Here is an 18,160-nt window from a genome sequence, read left to right on the forward strand (position 1 = left end):
TATTTTCTGGACCATTGAGCTGCACTTCTTCTTCTTCTACTCCTATTATTCTTAGGTTTGGTCTTTTTATTGTGTCCCATATTTCCTGAACGTTTTGTGATGAGAGTTTGTTGGACTTGCTGTTTTCTTTGATCAGTGTGTTTATTTTCTCTATGGTATCTTCAGAATCTGAGATTCTTTCTTCTAACTCTTGTATTCTGTTGGTTATGCTTGTTTCTGTAGACTCTGTTTGTTTACTTAAATTTTCCATGTCCAGCCGGCCCTCTGTTTGTGTTTTCTTCTTTGCCTCCATTTCAGCTTACAAGTCTTGAACTGTTTCCATTATCTGTTTGATTGTTTTTCCTTGGTTTTCTAGGGTATCATTCACTGATTTATTCAATTCTTCAAACTTTCTGTTATATTTCTCATCCATTTTTATAAGGGCATTTTTTACATGCTGTTTAAGGGTGTCAATCACTTTCATGAAGTCAATCTTTTCTACTTCTTCTTGATTAAGGTGTTCATGTCCTCCCATTGTGAGGTCGCTGGTTTCTGGTGGCTTCATGTTGCTTTTCAGCTTGTTGGGCGAATTCTTGCCTTGGCGTCTACCCATCTCTTCTTCCAAATGCTCCCTTATGGATCTTCTTTTACTGGATCAGTTCTCCTTGCCTACCCAACGCTGGCTGTCCCCAATGTTGGCTCTCCCCAACGCTGGCTCTCCTGGTGCCCCAACGCTGGCTCTCCAACACTGGCTCTCCTGGCGCCGAGAGATCAGGCCTCCGTGCTGATGGGGCAGCTAGCAAACAAAGCGCCTACCCTGCTTGGTGCAGGCAGGCCATAAAAGCAAAGGAACTCCCACCCGCTTGGGTGCCCCGAGGATTCGGACCCAGTGCCCAGACAGGCTGGGCTGGGTGATGTTATGTGCTGAGAGAGGGCGGTGGGGCCGAAGTGGGGAGGGTTCTGGATGGAAGCTGGGTGGTCTAGGAAGAAAGAGGCGGTATGCCAGGAGTAGAGGCCCTGCAGAGAGTTCAAGAAGGATAGGGGGCCAAGGAACCTCTGAGCTCCCTGTCCCAGGCTGGCGCCAGGCGGGGCCAGAAACTCACCCCAACGCTGTCTCTCCTGGCGCTGAGAGCTCAGGCCTCCGTGCTGATGGAGCAGCTCGCAAACAAAGCACCTACCCTGCTTGGTGCAGGCAGGCCATAAAAGCAAAGGAACTCCCCTTGATATTTGTTCTTACTGTATATAGTCTTATATTAGGCTTTGAACCCTCTTATTTAGACAAAAGTGGGAGGTGCTGTGGGAACTCCTTCAGTCAATAGCCTTTAAGATACCATCCACTTGGGCCTGGTCTCTTATACTATAAATGCAGCCATAAAGCTAGTGTGCACACACCTTCTCTCTCTCTCTCTCTCTCTCTCTCTCTCTCTCTCTCTCTCTGTGTGTGTGTGTGTGTGTGTGTGTGTGTGTCTGTCTGTCTCTCTGTCTCTCTGTCTCTTTCTCCTGATGCTGCTGGATTTGGTTCCTGTTCCCTGTTCATGCAGAGGACTATGATCTGTAAGTCTACCCCTGAATAAAGAACCGTTTTTTATACTCAATTCTGAGCTTGTGTGGGATTACCTTATAATGCCCATGATCACCCTCCCACCTCAAAGCCTGTGTCATCCAGCCTCCTCCAATAAGGCCACACTTCCTTCTACAAGATCACACCTCCTAGTAGTGGCACTCCCTATGAGCTTATGGGGGTGAAATACATCAAACTACCATACTATTTTATAACCAACGTGGGTGGTATTTCCTGGGGAAGACCATTTCTCTTTATTTCAGAATTTCTTAGCAATCTGTAGTTCTTTGTCTAAGTTTTGGTCCTATGATATTTCCCCCCTTTATGTTGCCCTGTCTACTGAAGTTGTCTTTGCTAAGGTCTTGGTTAGGCAGCCACATTGATGGGACTTCTTGAGTGTAGATTTCTTGACATTTCTAGGAGGCAAAAATCTCGCAGCAGATTTCCTGAGTCTTACAATCTTTTTGCCCTAATCTTCCATAATGATCCCTGAGTCTTAAGTGTAGGAATTGTGTCATTGATGCATCAATTATGAGTGGAAACCAAATCATTTCTTTTTGTCTTCATTTTGGCTATCGTTATCTGTAATGGTCCCTTTCTGTTGCAAAGAAAAGGTTCTTTGAAGAAGTGTGAGAGCAACACTCACTTGTATGTAGAATGGCATTAGAAATTATGCTGGCTTATTAAATTTGCGATAATAGGTTCTCCTCCTAGACCCATCCTCAGTCACCTGACTAGGTTTCCAGAATGCTTATTTAAATCTTATAAAGAATAAAATTATGCCAGTTATGTCTATTGTAAAACAATGTAGCTGAGGGTTGTTATCGAAAATATATTTGTAGGTAGTCCAGACTGTTTTCTAATTCACAATTCCATCTTAGTCTCAGATGTTCTTAAGATGTGGGAGGGTCATCTGTCTATGTGTTACTTTTATTAGTTAATAAACTGCCTTGGCTTTTTGATAGGGCAGGATTTAGGGAGGTGGAGTAGACAGAACAGAATTCTGGGAGGAAGAAAGCAGAGTCAGAGAGACGCTATGGAGCCAGCCGCCAGGTCAGACATGCTGAATCTTTCCAGGTAAGCCACCACCTTGTGGTGCTACACAGATTATTATAAATGGGTTAATCAAGATGTGACAGTTCGCCAGTAAGAGGCTAGAGCTAATGGGCCAAGCAGTGTTTAAATGAATACAGTTTCCGTGTAATTATTTAGGGTGTACAGCTAACTATGCAGGAGTCAGGCAGGATGAAAAGCAGGCCTGCTTGCCTCTCAACTACATTCTTAGATTAAAACTGCTACCACACAAATACTAAATGATCTCCAAAATTAGTGGATAATTTCAAGTTTAACACTTAATCCTCATCCCACTGAGCCCACAAGAACAGTCATTTTTGTGTTTCCAGCACAAAACATGTCTGATGTCTTTCACAGAGTCAACACTTTGTTCACTATTATGGTCAAGGCAGCCATGCTGTTTCTTTCCTTTGGATTTTTAATATTTCTTCATTTCACCCTTTTCCTTTTTTTATGTCTCTCTGTCCTTGGTATCTTTCACTATCACCTTACTCCATCTCCTTTCTCCAGAGCTCATGCCTTCCTGTCTGTGTCTCACATATACAGATCACCCTACAAACCCTTCTGATTTTTCTCCATAGTTCTTGACATGATTGATAACATTCATAAATACTTTAAAGTTTTCAAAAGTGTACACACTTTGTTGAAAGTCACTGAAAGGTATTTCCAACTGTTAGCATTCTGTTCTTTTTCTTTGAACTATGCTTTATTATTCACTTTCTTCCTTAAAATAGAAACTAGTCAAGTGTTTACTGAGATGAGAAATCAAAAATACATAGATTTTGAAAATACAAACTCTAAAAAATAATTGAATGGTAAGTGTGCAGTTCACTAATAGATCCCAGAAAGACTTAAGAATTCTCTATGCCTGGACACACATAAGTCTACCTCCAAGGATCATGGAGAAACAAGACCCTCTTTACAATTTGTGATAGTCTCTTAAAACAATCTAGCAAGAAACTTGTAACTGTTTTTTTTAAACTATCGCCTGGGAAGAAAGTTAACTCTGAGAAACATTATTGTTCAGACCTGTGCACCCATTACTACTAAAGTTGAAATGATAATTTCAGGTCAGATGGGAAGAAAGGTCACAGAATCACAGCCCCATATTTCAGGCATTGTCTTCTTTTCTACACATTTCTCCTAGTCATAGAGACAAAAAGAATGGATGGTTTTTTCAATTGTCATGTGAGAAGCAAAGTGTTGATGGGAAAACTGTGCATGGCATCTGGGTAAGTGATCTTATGAGGAAAAAAAAAGATCTATAGACTGAACCTGTTTGTATGGCATAACATCATAGGACACAGAAAGGGACCTGGAAATTGAGTTCAAGACACAAGAAACAATGTGATCTTAGACTCATGCTTGATACTTGCTTCCCTAGACCAAAGAAATTGTCAGTCACAGTGGTGGGTGTTGCTTTATCTAAGTCTAAATGAAACTGTATTTCCAAAATGTTTACATGTATAATTTGTGTGCTTGCTCTGATCCTGAATTCTAAGTTCCCTAGGTTGATGCTATGGTTTCCCCATGCATTGTATAAAAGGTGGAAAGTATCTAGAGGAAGCTTGTTTGGGGGCAGAAATACATGCAAAGGGAAACTGCTTGAGTAGACAGTTTTCTCTAACTTTTGACACACAATGAAGGTAATGAGAAAGGAATTTTCTTTACCTCAGCATCATTGCCTTTCGTTATAATTATGTTGTTTCCCTTCTAGAAAGCTTGAAAAGAAATCTTTAAGAAAGGAGTTAGCATGGTTATAATATACTTCTTACACCAGCACTAAGCTGCTTTCACTTGTTTAAAAACATCCTCCTTGTAGAAAATATATCCTCATCTATTGTGGTGGTGTGAATGTAGAGAGCCATCTGGAGTTCTCTTCCTCAAGTTCACCTAATCCTGTTGTAAGTCATATATATTATATGTCATGAAAATCAGAGATTTTCAATTTAAAGGAACAAACGGTCTGCCAACACATCTGTGAATATGATAACCCTTGTTCGTAATGTTATTCACCTATCTTGCTTCATTGAAAATGGTCTTATTAACTCAGGTATCAATAAGTACATAAGCATATCATCAGATCAATAATAATGTTTATATCTCACTTTATGACTGTATGTCTTCTTTTTTAAGTTATGACAAAGTATGTGATGACTGACAGATTCTTATCATAGATTTCTGGGTATTGCTATGCAAACTAGTTTTTTCTTTGAAAACACTATCAAATCATTCTATTAAGTGATATTCAGTCTATAAATTAGCACAAATAAATTATTATATATCAGTCCTAGGACAGAGCCATCTTTATACAGATGTTCAGTGGTTCATGTTTCAGAAATATTATGTTGTTCTCATTGAATTAAAACACATGGGTGTTCATTAACAGTGGCTACCACCTTATGTAATAAATATCTATACACACAAGGATACTTCTTACTATCAAATATGTAAAATCATGCTTGTTGCAAGATCATATGAATGTGTAAATACAAAAATGCATGGTTGATGCTTGAGCAATCCATGTACTGCTTTATAGGGAGGATGCTGACTTACTGTACTCTCTGTCCATCCTCAAATACTTTCAAGTCCCCATTTTCCCACTTATCAAGCATGCGTTCTCAAAGGCTTATCCCAGATAGTTAATACACTTTCTTTAAATAATACTTTATACACATCAGTTATTACTATAAAATAATAATACACTAGGATGATTTGGTAGCTTTCAAAGGAAGGAAAAGAGAGAAGACTTCCTTCTTACAAAACCTGTCTCATCAGAAAAACTTTTTAAATAACAATTTTTCTAAGTGGGTCTATACACTAAGCAAATATATTTAGTGACTACTCTTGTCTGATTCCTATACCACTAATGATCAATGTAATTAAAAGAAAGTCTTGTAGTGGGAATCGCTCTGGAATAAGCACCTTGACACTGATGAGAGTGGGAGAGAGCAGATGTCTCCAGTGAAACAAAGCCATAATAATGCCAGTAAGACTTTGGTCTTGGGTTCAGTTTGCATTATCAAACCACAAGGTGGGGAAGACAAGCAATTGAGATTTTACAGAAGCCTACATGGCACTCAGGAGGATGTTAACGGCAATGGCATGTTGTTCTGGCTATTTCTCCAGGTCACTCTCTTCCAGGTAGCAAGTGAAGTAATTCTTGGCACATAGGCAGTACAAATAGAGGTGCTTTAAGTAAATTAATCAGAAAATATTCAATAATTGGTTTTTTTTACCTTATTCTATTTCAGCCCAACTTCCACAATCACTGCCTCAAAAAACAAAACAAAACACATGTTGCATTTCTTTTAAATGTAAAAATGATTCTTGTTACTCCAGTTTAACAGTTGAATATACGCATACGTGCACACACACATACACACACACTCATACACACATGAACTACAATGAAATTGAATCTTAGAAATACTACTTTTCTATATTTATGACTCATACTTTTACCTACATACTCCATCCTTGCACATCACCTAATATTACCACCTTTTAGAGTTCTAAATTTACAAATAAAATTAGAGTCATTGCTGCCTTCTAGACCATGAGCAGAGAGCATGAAAAGGTCATTACAATGTACTGTCTTGCAGTGGAAACTTGTACATTATAAATGCCTCCTACACTAGTGGATGACCTCTTAAAAGCCTCTTAGTAAAATAAGGTTGAAGAAAATATTCACAAAGGATTAACTGAGGATGGAGAATGTTGAGCTCACTTGATATGTGAAACCTACACCTCATCTTCCTGCACAGAATCCTTGGGCTCAGATCGCAAGAACCAATGGCATGGCAGTCACAGATGTGTCTATTGGAGTGATCTTCTTATCACAGACTATCATTGGAATTTTGGGAAATTCCTATCTCCTCTGCCACTATCTGTTGTTTAACTTCAGGGGATGCAGGCTAAAGACCACAGACTATATCTTGATGCACTTGATTACAGCAAACACCTTAAGTCTGCTGTGTAAAGGTGTGCTCCAGGCAATGGCAGCTTTTGGTTTGAAAGACTTCCTCTGGGATATCGGGTGTAAAATACTTTTCTATCTCCACAGGGTGGGGAGGACAGTGTCCATCAGCACCACCTGCTTTCTGAGTGTCTTTCAGGCTATTGTCATCAGCCCTATGGACTCCACTTGGGCAAAGTGTAAATTGCAAGCCCCAGGTACATTGGTTCTTCCACATGTGTGACCTGGATCCTGTCCCTTCTTGCAAACATTGCTTTTCCTTTGCACACGACTGGAAAATTTAACAATATAAACATCACTAGTCTAAAAGACCTTGAATACTGTTCTGCTGCCCCTCATGATAAAGTCATTGACATCCTCTATGCAATATTATTCTCAAGTCCTGATGTGTTTTTCACATTGCTGATGCTTTGGTCCAGTGGCTCCATGATTTGCATCCTCTACAGACACAAGCAGAGAATGAAGCACATTCACAGAAGCAACTACTCCCAGAGGTCCTCCCCTGTGTCCAGAGCCACAAAAACCATTCTGCTCTTGGTGAGCACGTTTGTCTGCTTTTACACAGTTTCCTGCCTCTTAGATATTCATTTAACTCTGGTTTATCATCCCACATGGTTCATGCTAAATGCTGCCTCAATTGCCTCTGGGTGTTTCCCAACTGTGAGTCCCTTTCTGCTGATGAGCAACAACTCCTGTGAACCTTCACTCTGTTTTCAAAGTGCAAGGAATAGAAAATACTAATCATAAGGTCAACATGTAAATTATTGGTTTCTGATCAACGTTAAGTTGTTATTCCATCACCTTTCATTCTCAATACACTGTTGAAACTATCACACCATAAAGCGAGGGTGACACGTGTGTGAACCTACGCACAAAAACTTGTGTACTGTGTTAAGTGTATATTTGCAAACCTCATTCTTTTTTGTGAAGAAAGAATGCCTTTAGTTAAATTATTTGTCATGCTTAATAAGACAAAAATAAAATAACATATGAATCTTGACATTATCTTATTATTTTATTTAACTGGTTAAAATTGATTGGACATATGCTAATTTACTTTTTCTTAGCTACCTCTGCTGTATAAAGTTAATACAGTGAAACATGTTTTTTTTCCTTTCATCCTCATGAACAATGTTCAGAAACCTAACAGTGTTGGACAATTAAATAATAAATATTTCTGTTCATGCAATAATGGGCATATTTGAGAAAATTTCCAAAGAGTAATCATTCATAACAATATAATAATGGTTAAAGTTTTGATATAATTTTTCCCGGAAATAATGAGGGGGATCAGCACTTATATTATTATCTTCTACTTTGCTGATTATGTCTGTGAAATTTATTTATGCAATACCACCTTTGCACATTTTTGTAAGTGGTGTGCATTTAGTACACAGCTCATTGGAATTTCCCTAATTGTGCGCATCTTTGTATGCAACTCTGATATCAGTGAGACAGAAAATTGTTATCCTCAGAGTTACTACCTCTGGTCTCAAACCCCAGGCCTCACATAGTGATTTACAACCAACTCTAATTCCACTTCTAGGAGATCAAATGCCTTCTTCTGTCTTCCTTTGGAATTCCAATTGATTCTCCTAGGCCACTCCCACAAGACTAAGCTCCATTTGCCCCTGTCTGGACATGCTCATCTAATTTCAGTGTCTTAACCCATTCATCAAGCCTTCTAAGTCCCAAAACATGAAATGCTTTAGCATCAACTGTTGAGAACCAGGTCTAAGGCTTTCTCAGAGAGTCCAATGAAAGGACAAAAGGAACCTAGTTCTGGGTCCTTTCCAAGGAGCAGATGTGGAAAGGTCTTGTTTGGAGTTAGGGGTCAGGGCCTCAAACGAGTTAAGTTTCAGTTCCTGTGAACTTGTTTTTATCCCGGGAAAATTTGAAGTTATCAGACACAAGGCTGCTGTGCTTTCCAATGGTCTTAGATGACACCAAATGGTCACAATCCACAGGTTGAGAACCACTGCTTTCTAGACTCACAAACAGAATATAACTAAGTTTCCTCATGGGAAGAAATAATGCAATGGGACCTCTATAGTTCACTGCCAGTCCTTCCCACGTCCAACCTCAGTATCTCCTGCTCCCTCCCAGTGACATATTGTCTTCCACCTATCAAGAGCTAGAAGACCATCATCTTCACTTCCAAAATTCTCTTCAGAGAGGAAGAAAATAGCAATTTTACCCTTTCACCTGAGACAAACAATTCTCAGAAAAGTTCTCTGACTGCTCACACCTGCATGTCTGTTTGCTACTGCAAGTGAAAAGATAATTGAAGGTCTAAGGGGAGGTGAGGTCACAGAATCACAGACCCATTCATATACCAGGCACTGGATGCCTCTCTTTAGCTCACATACTGTTTAGGGACCATGGAACTGACAACAGGATCTCGGACAGGAAAACAATTGTGGTGAGTTTGTCCACCTGCTGTCTGAAACGAGGAGTCCATAAGTGAAAGTCTGTTTCAAGAGTCTTGGTAAGTGATCAGACCAGCAAATGGGACCTGGGATTGGACCAGGTAGATCACAAAGCCATATGAGAAATGAAGAGTACAAAGAAAAAGTTTAGGCAGCAAAGAGACATTGAGTCCTGATTACACAGATAACCTGCTTCTCATTAAAAGAGTCCATAGCAACAGTTGTTTGGATTTAATCTGAGGTAATGCAAGTTTGTTTTAATTAATTAAAGGTGTTTGAAAATCAGTCTATTGCTCAGTCCACACCTCTAGATTCCTGGATTGGATGCTTGGCCTTTCTAAGGCTATGCATTCTTTCAGTACATGTTCTCAAGTCCATGGGATGAAGCTCCCAGCTTTATTCAGTCATTTGTTGTTATTGTTGTGTGTGTAGAGAGTTGGAACCTCATTTTTATCCCTGGGTGTTTTGGTGCATGTATGTCTGTGAACTGTGTGAGTGGAGTGCCCAAGAAAGGGAGAACAGGGATTAGATTCCCTGGAACTGGATTTACAGGTATGAGCTACCATATAAGTGCTGATAAGAAAACTCAGGTACTCTGGAAGAGCAGTGAGTCCTCTTAACTGCTAAGCCATATCTCCAGCCTTGATTTCAAATTTATTTATTTAGTGTGTCTTTTACATCATCTATCTTGATCCCAATCATTTCCCTGTCCCTTTGCATCCACCCTCCATTTTTGCACAAACTTCCAAATAATTAAAGGGAAAATAAGATAAATTAAAAAGTAAAATAGGAAAGGGAAAAACTTAAAAATCTCATCAAAGATGTAGTTTGACATCATGAGTCACACCATGAACACTTTTTTTTTTCAATTCTCTGCCAGTTTTCATTGCAAAAAAAATCATTTGTCTGGGTTGAGGTTCTGGTTTGTACTCTTGGGCTCCTCCTGGATAGCCTGTTGCTGCCCTGTTTTGGGGAGATCCTGCAGCTTTGGGTTTGCAGGTCAGGTCCCTTCACTTCCTCCAATGAATTGTAGAGGAGGTGGATGATGGGGCAGCCCAAGTCATATTTTTGGTTATGTGCTTGAGCAGCTGTGCTGCCTAGATAAAGTGCAAGGCAATATTTCCAGTGTGTTGCTACTGGTCAAGGGTTCAGCTCCCTCACCATCTTAGCTCACTCCCTTCCTTTCTCATCTCTTTAGTTATGCCTCTGTCCAGGGGACCTGAACCATTTTCTCTCTCTCTTTCTCTCATGAACCACCATATCTCTGCTCACACTAATAGTGCCAATTTGGCTGGTAGTACAAAGTACCAATTAGGCCCGCATTTTCTTCTTGGAACTTGGGGTAGTTAACCCAGACCTGCTCATTGTGTCCTGCTGGGCTTCCCCATCACAAAGGGATCATTACAGTTCTCAGTCAGGAACTATGGCCCCAGGTGGGCTCGGGGTTTTAAGGTGCCCCCATATCCTGGTTGGCTGGGCATACCTGCCCCTGTTATATGGCACACAGGGCAAGAGGATTTTCTCTGGAGTCCAGTGGGATTTCCACATTTTTACTAGTATAACTTAATATCATAAATATGCCAGTTTTCAAGGCATATTATAACATCATTTAGCAATGCTGCTTCAATGGGGAAAGGATTATTTATTTGCACTAATAGTTAGCACTTCAGTATTTCATTGTTTTGTTCCTTTTAGTAATACTTTATTAGTTCTTTGAGGATTTCATATATTGTTGATTATATTAACACCCTTTCTCATCTTCTCCCAGTTCCTCACTTCCTTTCCTTACCAACCCAACTTTGTATTCATTCTTGCCCCCCTTTCTTTCTCTCTTTCTACCTATCAAATCAAATTTGTGTTGTCCATTCACTTTTCTGTGAGGTTTGACTCTTTTATACTCTATTCTTGTATTGGTCCTATTTGTCATAGTATTATGGCCTTGTGATTGCTTGAATTTTTTGTGACAGGGTCATCATTCTGGCATTTTAAATATGAAAAATGTGAGTTTTTAGTAAATGCCCACACATGCACAAACACATCATGATTTAGACCCTGGAAATCCCATATTTCTCACAGTTGATGAACATGATCAAATATCTCAATGATCAATCTTAATTGGTATTAGTTTCTACAATAAATACTCACAAGCAAATGGATGCTTCTTACAGAAAAATACCACTGAAAGAATAATTAGAAGTTACAAAAGGTAAATTAAGTACATACCTTTTAAAGAAAAAAAGGGTCTCACTGGTTAGCTCAATAGGTTTGGCTGACCTGGATCTCAGTATGTAGATCAGGTTAGCCTCTAACTCACAGGGTTCCACCTTCCTTTGCCTTCTCAAGTTTGGGGTTAAAGATGTGCACCACCACACCCTGCTTTTAAATACACAACATAATGAAGATCTCCAGTAAGCACTAATATTGAAGGCCTGTTGAATACAGGTACTCTGTTTGTTAATACACAACCACTTCCTTGTCAGCACTTTATCCTTTACCAAGCTCGAATTCAGAAACACTTAACCACTCTGTATTCAACTATTTTCCTAATACTCTCACATGACATCCTAGTAGTGTTAACCTTCTAGAGTAAAAAGAGGAAAGTATCTTTTGTATTTCTCATAGCCAGAAATAGTTCACTGCAAATACTTTATAAAATTATAGCATGTAAGTTATTAGCTGTTTATGGTATAGTTCTTTGTCTAGCAGTGGGATCCTATGAAATTTTACACCTTCCACATTAACATGTCCATTGATATTTCCATTACTAGACTTGCTTATGCAGCTAATTTAAGGCAGAATGTTTCTTCCTAATATCTTGGCTCTTACCATCTTTCTACTCCCTCTTCCATTATATTCCCTAAACCCCAGATGAAGGACATGGCTCCCCCAAGCATGAGCCCCTCATTGGTTGTCCAATGAAACTGCTCAGCCCTAAAAACTTTATACACAAATAATAAAAATGGTCTCAGAAGATTATTTTTATGTAATTGTATTTACAATAAGAATATATGTATGTGATAATAATAATCAAAGAGAAAGAAGCCATTAGTTGAGAGTGGGGAGGCAGGCTAAGTGTTGGAGGGCGGGAATGTAAGAGAGACTGAGGGAAAGGGGAAAGTGCTATAATTTTTATTTAAAGCTAGTTAAAATAAGGCAAAATGATGTAGTGAACTGTAGTGTGTTAGCTGACAATAAGTCCAGAGGGACTAATCTCTACAGATGGAGAGTATTGAGATACAGTTGTGATGGAGGAGGGTCATGTGTCTTTTTGTTACTTTCATTGGTTAATAAAGAAACTGCCTTGGCTTTTTGATAGGTCAGGATTTAGATAGGCGGAGTAGACAGAACAGAATGCTGGGAAGAATGCAATGAGGCAGATGCCTTGGACAGATGCCATGGAGCTCCGGCTCAAGATGGACGTAGGCTAGAATTCTTCCCGGTAAGCCACCACCTCGTGGTGCTACACAGATTATTAGAAATGTGTTAATCAAGATGTGAGAGTTAGCTAATAAGAGGCTAGAGCTAATGGGCCAGGCAGTGTTTAAAAGAATACAATTTGTGTGTTGTTATTTCCGGGCATAAGCTAGCCAGGTGGCCGGGAGCTGGGTGGCAGGAATGCAGCCCGCAGCTCCTTCTACACAGTTGGTATGTTATTCCTGGGCAGGAATGAAAATTAAAGCTTCTCAATTCATTATCCCCTACATATACTTGACCTACATATACTTGCCTCGTCTTCCCATACAGCTCAAGAATGTGTAACTTACAGGATGAGGGATGGAGACATGGCTGTAGGAATCATCTTCTTAATCCAAACTTTGGCTGGAGTTTCAGGCAATTCCTACCTTGTGTACAATTATCTCTTGCTTTACTTCAAGGAGCACCAACTAAAGGCCAAGGACTTGATTTTGATGCATTTAACTTTAGCCAACTTCTTAACACTCTTCTGTAAAGGAGTGCCCCAGACAATGGTGGTTTTTGGTGTGAAATGTTTCCCCAATGACTCTGGATACAAGCTACTTTTTTACTTTCACAGAGTTGGCAGAGGTGTATCATTTGGCAGTATCTGCCTATCAAGTGTATTCCAAGCCATCACCATCAGACCAAGGCATTCCAGTTGGCCAGGAATCAAAATTAAAGCTCCTCAATTCATTATCCCCTACATATACTTGACCTGGATCCTGTCCCTCCTGGTAAATATTGATATACTTGAGCACATGACTGGTAGTTTGTGCAATACAAACTTCACTCGTCCACAGGATTCGATATGCTATTCTTCTTTTCCTTGGGAGGAACCTGGTGAAATGCTCCATGTGATCTACATGACAGTTCCTGATGCTGTGTGCATGGTGCTCATGCTATGGGCCAGCAGTTCCATGGTTCTCATCCTGCATAGGCACAAACAGAGGATGCAGTGCATGCCCAGGACCAGGAGCTCCTCCAGATCCTCCCCTGAGATGAGAGCTACCCAAACTATCCTTCTCCTGGTGAGCACCTTTGTCTTCTTTTACACACTCTCCTCTCTCTTTACCATCTATTTAACATTTCTGCTTGATCCTGGTCGGTTGACTGTAAATGTCACTGGAGTATTCTCCATGTGTTTTTCCTGTCTCAGCCCCTTTCTGCTCATAAGACACGGCTTCAGTTCATCCATGCTTTGCTGTACCTGGATAGAAAACAGAAAATCCTCCCTAACTTTATAATAAATATGTGAATAAAGTTTGAAGAATCCTCATTTGTTCTTAGTCAAATCTACAGAATTTTAATCACAATATAAGCATACTTAACATCTATGAGTGGTTGTGTTCTGCAAAGAAACTTTTATGTCAGATATATATGTATGTGAATATTTTGTGCATACTTTTGTGTATACTTTTGTGCATGAACACATGAACATGTATTCACTCAGATCATGTATATTTTCCATTCAGATATAATATGTAAAAATCAAGCGTAACATATATACATTTCAAAGAAAAATGAAAATGTGATTTTATACTTTAAAAGAGAACTAATTATAACCATGACAAAGTATATGAAAAATAGTTCATATTTTATGTGCATGGTTGTTTTGTCTGTATGTGTATCTGCACGCCACATTTATGCCTTGTGTCTGAGGAGTCCAGTAGAGGAAGTTTGGTCCTCTGACAGTTTGGTCAGCTTCCACATGGTTACTGAAAATTGAACCCTGGTCCTTTGCCAGTCATGCAAACTGAGTCACAGAGTATTTCAGCTCAACAATTGCAATCAATGGGTCTGATGTTTTCCATGAAATGGTAGATGCATTTGATAAGCACTGACAATTTAAAAACCTCCATGACTAAGTCAGACATGCCTTGATCAATACAACCCCCTGCCTGAACTCATCTCTGCATGCAGCTCCTACATTGAAAATGAATACGTCAGTGTCAAAAGGCATCACTATCTGCCTTCCATAACCAAACTGAGGTTTAACTACTGTGACATCTCACAGCACAGATTGGCTTCTCACTTTTTACTTTTACATTTGGCTTTTAAAATTCCATGTGCTTTAATTTCTTCAATACATTTAATATTGGTTATAGAATTCAACCCCATAAATATAAAATCATTCTAATGCTATTCTATTGAATCTCCTGTGTTGTGGCTGAGATATGATTTGAGTTTTTCCAGAAAGTTCCATTTGTTAAAACTTTTGTCACCAGAATAAAAATATTGGTTTGGGGCAGCTTTTAGGAGGCAAACAGTAGAAAAAGATGCCTATGTCCTGAGATGATAGCCTTTGGATGGGAGTAACATTGGTCCCCTGGTTTGCCTAAGTTTTCACAATAATGAATTGTTGTAAAACAAATTTTGGGGTTTCATTGTCCTTTTGATCTCTATATACTCTATGAGCTCCACTGATTTTTGCCATTATTGAAACATGGATTTGAACATGCCCTCCTAGCTTTCCCATAAAGTACTCAGAATCAGGCATTTGGTTTTGAACAGAGAAATGGAGCCTATGATTGTTTTCAAATCGGAGGGTGTTTGTTGCGTGTGTTTTCCAAAGTGCATGATGTTATTGGTGTGGATTTCTCAGCGTGTAAGTGCAGCTGCACATCAAGGATCACAGATTTATGCCCATTTGGATTTCAGATGTAGAGCCAAGCAGTCCTGAAAGAGATCATGATTTCCACCCTGGAAATGCCTTTAACGAAACACCATAGAATATGTTCCATTGTAAGTCAACATTTGCTTTATTGAACATCCTTTCCTGTTGTAAGGGGTTCTCCTTCATTTCCTCCTAACACATCAATGTATACCTTTCAATTCATATTAGTGTTGCATTCAGAGTGAGTTTGTATTATATGTTGGTAATGACTAAGATGATGGATGACTATAAGGAAGTGTTTCCGCGACACAGCAGGGCAGTTGCTCATATGAACTTAAAGCAGAGTTTATTATCTGATTTGTGATTCAGGTAGTCATATATGTGTTGACCCAGATGTAGTAGGTCATTATCCTTCCCCTGTGCACAGTAGCAGGCCATGTCCAATGGTTCGTACTCTGGGTAAACAGTACCACACCACATAAGTAGATGTCTGAGCAGCTCTTTTCAGAGATCTCCAGGCAAAAGGGGATTTTAGGCAAGACAGTATTCTAGAATTTATGTCACTGTGTATGCTGAAGGAAAAGCAGAGTCTGAAAATATGTGGAATACTTCCAAGTTTACACCATATATTGATCCCCATGAAGTAGAATGATCACATAGAATGGTAAAAAATGAAAATAATAAAATCACAAGACAAATGAGGGGTAAATCTTTAATATAATATTTTTGCTAGCTGTTTGAGAATTTTATACAATGAATTTTGGTTATATTTTCCCACTACTACTCCCCCTAATGCTCCCCAGTTCTATTCACCATTTCTCTTATCCCTTTATTTTTAAAAGCCAGCTGAGTCCAATTTGTGCTGGCCCTATACTCACAGATCTAACAGTGGCCACCCTTGTAAAGAAAAGTGAATCTCCATCCCCCAGAAGCCACCATCTGCCAGTATTTCCACAGTCAGGGAACCTCCATACCAGAATGCTATCTGGCTTGATCTTACGTGAGTCCTGTGCAAACACACAACAGCTGTAGTTTTCTGCACAGGATATTTCATTTGGATCCCACCTCACCTTCTGGTTCTTACAATTGTTCTGTTCCCTCTTCCTCAATAGTCCCTAAGACTTGGAAAAAGGTAGTAAGATACCCATTTTCTCAGAGCACTCTACTGACACTTATTCTCTACATGTGGATAAGCTGGGTATTTCTTGAATTAATTGTCATCCATTGGTTAAAGAACCCCCCCCCATCTCTCTTTTTACACCCCAGCTGTGATTTCCTCTCCCTCCTCTCAGTCCCTCCCTCCATTCCCCCTTTGTTCCCATCTCCCAATTCACTCCTCCTCAGGTTCTGTTCAGGAAAGGGCAGGTTTCCCATTGCTATCAACAAAACATACCATATCAAGTCATGTGGTCTGAGAGCTGCACTCATCTATGGGTAGAGAGATATGAGTTTAAAGGGCAGTTTCATACTGTATCCATGTAGTAGGATAATAACAGCAATTTCACCTCTGAGGTTTGTAAGCTCTCCCAAAATAGGTTCTTGGTTAAACTTAAGGAACCAGGCAAGCATTTTTCCTCACAAAGCAGGGCTTATACTCAAGAAATTGTTTAGCCCTGTAACAGTTGTGCTACTATTGTGCCTATGGACATATCTTGCCACAGTAATCATTCTTGTAGCCCACAGGGGTCCTATCTAGGTAAGACTGTAACTGGCTTTTCTCCTCCAGCAGCTTGAATAGCACCATCCAGTACTATGAAAGCTAGTCTAAGTTCTCTGGAATTATTATTTGTAGGCTGAATTTATTTGTTTTATGTTTAAAAACCACTTATGAGTGAGTACATGTGATAATTGTCTTTCTGTATCTGGATTACTTCACTCAAAATAGTGATTTTTAGCTCCATCCATTTTCCTGCAAAATTCAAGATGTCTTTTTTTTTCCTGCTGTGTAGTCCAGAGAACTTAGACAACAATGAGGACCCTAAGAGAGACATACATAGATCTAATCTACATGGGAAGTAGAAAAAGACAAGATCTCCTGAGTAAAATGGGAGCATGGGGACCTTGGGGAGAGGGCTAAAGGGAGGAGAGCAGGGAGGGGAGCAGAGAAAAATGTAGAGTTCAATAAAAATCAATAAAAAAAATAAAAAGAAAGCTAGTCATCCGAAAAGGAGCTTCACTCACTACCAACTTGATTTCTCCATGACCTGTAACCAGTGTTTATAGTATCTTCTGGAATCCAGTCTAAACATCAAGTTCCGGTGGGCAACCATGAGCAATTTCAACCTATATTGTTTGAACAGTGTCCAAAACACTTCTGACCAACAATTTAAGGAAAAGTACCCTGCCCCTGACACTGTGCTTTCTATTTGCTAGTTTGTGGCTTCTAAAAGAAGCATAATTCCTTTGTGTAGGTTAACCACAGTTAAATTCTTATATCTAAACACACACACACACACACACACACACACACACACACACACACACACACACACAGACACAGATGGGGGGGGAGAAAGAAAAAGAAGAAGAAAAGAAGAAGAGGAGGAGGAGGAGGAAGAAGTCAATAAAATAAGTTTCTAAATGTCTTTTCAAATATCTTTAATGTTATCATTCCCTGTCCCCCATCCTCTGCCCTGCACTCTAATATCTCTCCTCACTGAAACCTGCCTTCTCATTATTCCCTATTTATATCTATACTGTGTTCTACTATCCATGAGGGGGTGTGTGGGATTTTATTCTATAGGGTTGTGCTCAAATGTCAAGTTTCCAAATAAATGCATATGAAGAGGAGAAATATCTTCCATTCAAAGCCCAAGTAGGTAAATGAAAAAGAATCTGTGACTGACAGAAATGAATACTGCCCATAACAGACAGTTTCCTGAAAAATATTTGATTAACTCGTGGAAACAATAACAACAAAAAACAGAAGCATAATCTTACTTCCAACAGATGTGAAAATAACAAAGCACAAAACATGCTGAGCGAGGAGGTGATAGACCTCTACAAAATACCTAAATCATGAAAAAAAATTGGATTTGTTTTACTTTTGTATATGAGTTTTTGCTTGT

General features: G+C 39.4%; 3 protein-coding genes across 3 annotated transcripts in view; all 3 read left to right on the plus strand.

Annotated features, from left to right (window-relative positions):
* Positions 1–18,160, plus strand: part of LOC142832944 (uncharacterized) — a 776,034-nt gene that overhangs the window by 87,245 nt on the left and 670,629 nt on the right. The gene's annotated exons all lie outside the window — the stretch shown is intronic.
* On the plus strand, positions 6,415–7,334 carry LOC142837615 (vomeronasal type-1 receptor 4-like). The gene is given in 2 exon segments (XM_075952800.1): positions 6,415–6,775; positions 6,778–7,334. Coding segments are annotated over 2 exon segments (918 nt in total).
* LOC142837623 (vomeronasal type-1 receptor 4-like) lies at positions 12,805–13,722 on the plus strand. The gene has a single exon (XM_075952810.1). The coding sequence runs from the start codon at positions 12,805–12,807 to the stop codon at positions 13,720–13,722; it is 918 nt and encodes a 305-aa protein (XP_075808925.1).

Source organism: Microtus pennsylvanicus, chromosome 1 (genome assembly GCF_037038515.1).
Source record: "Microtus pennsylvanicus isolate mMicPen1 chromosome 1, mMicPen1.hap1, whole genome shotgun sequence".
NCBI classification, from domain to species: Eukaryota; Metazoa; Chordata; class Mammalia; order Rodentia; family Cricetidae; genus Microtus; species Microtus pennsylvanicus.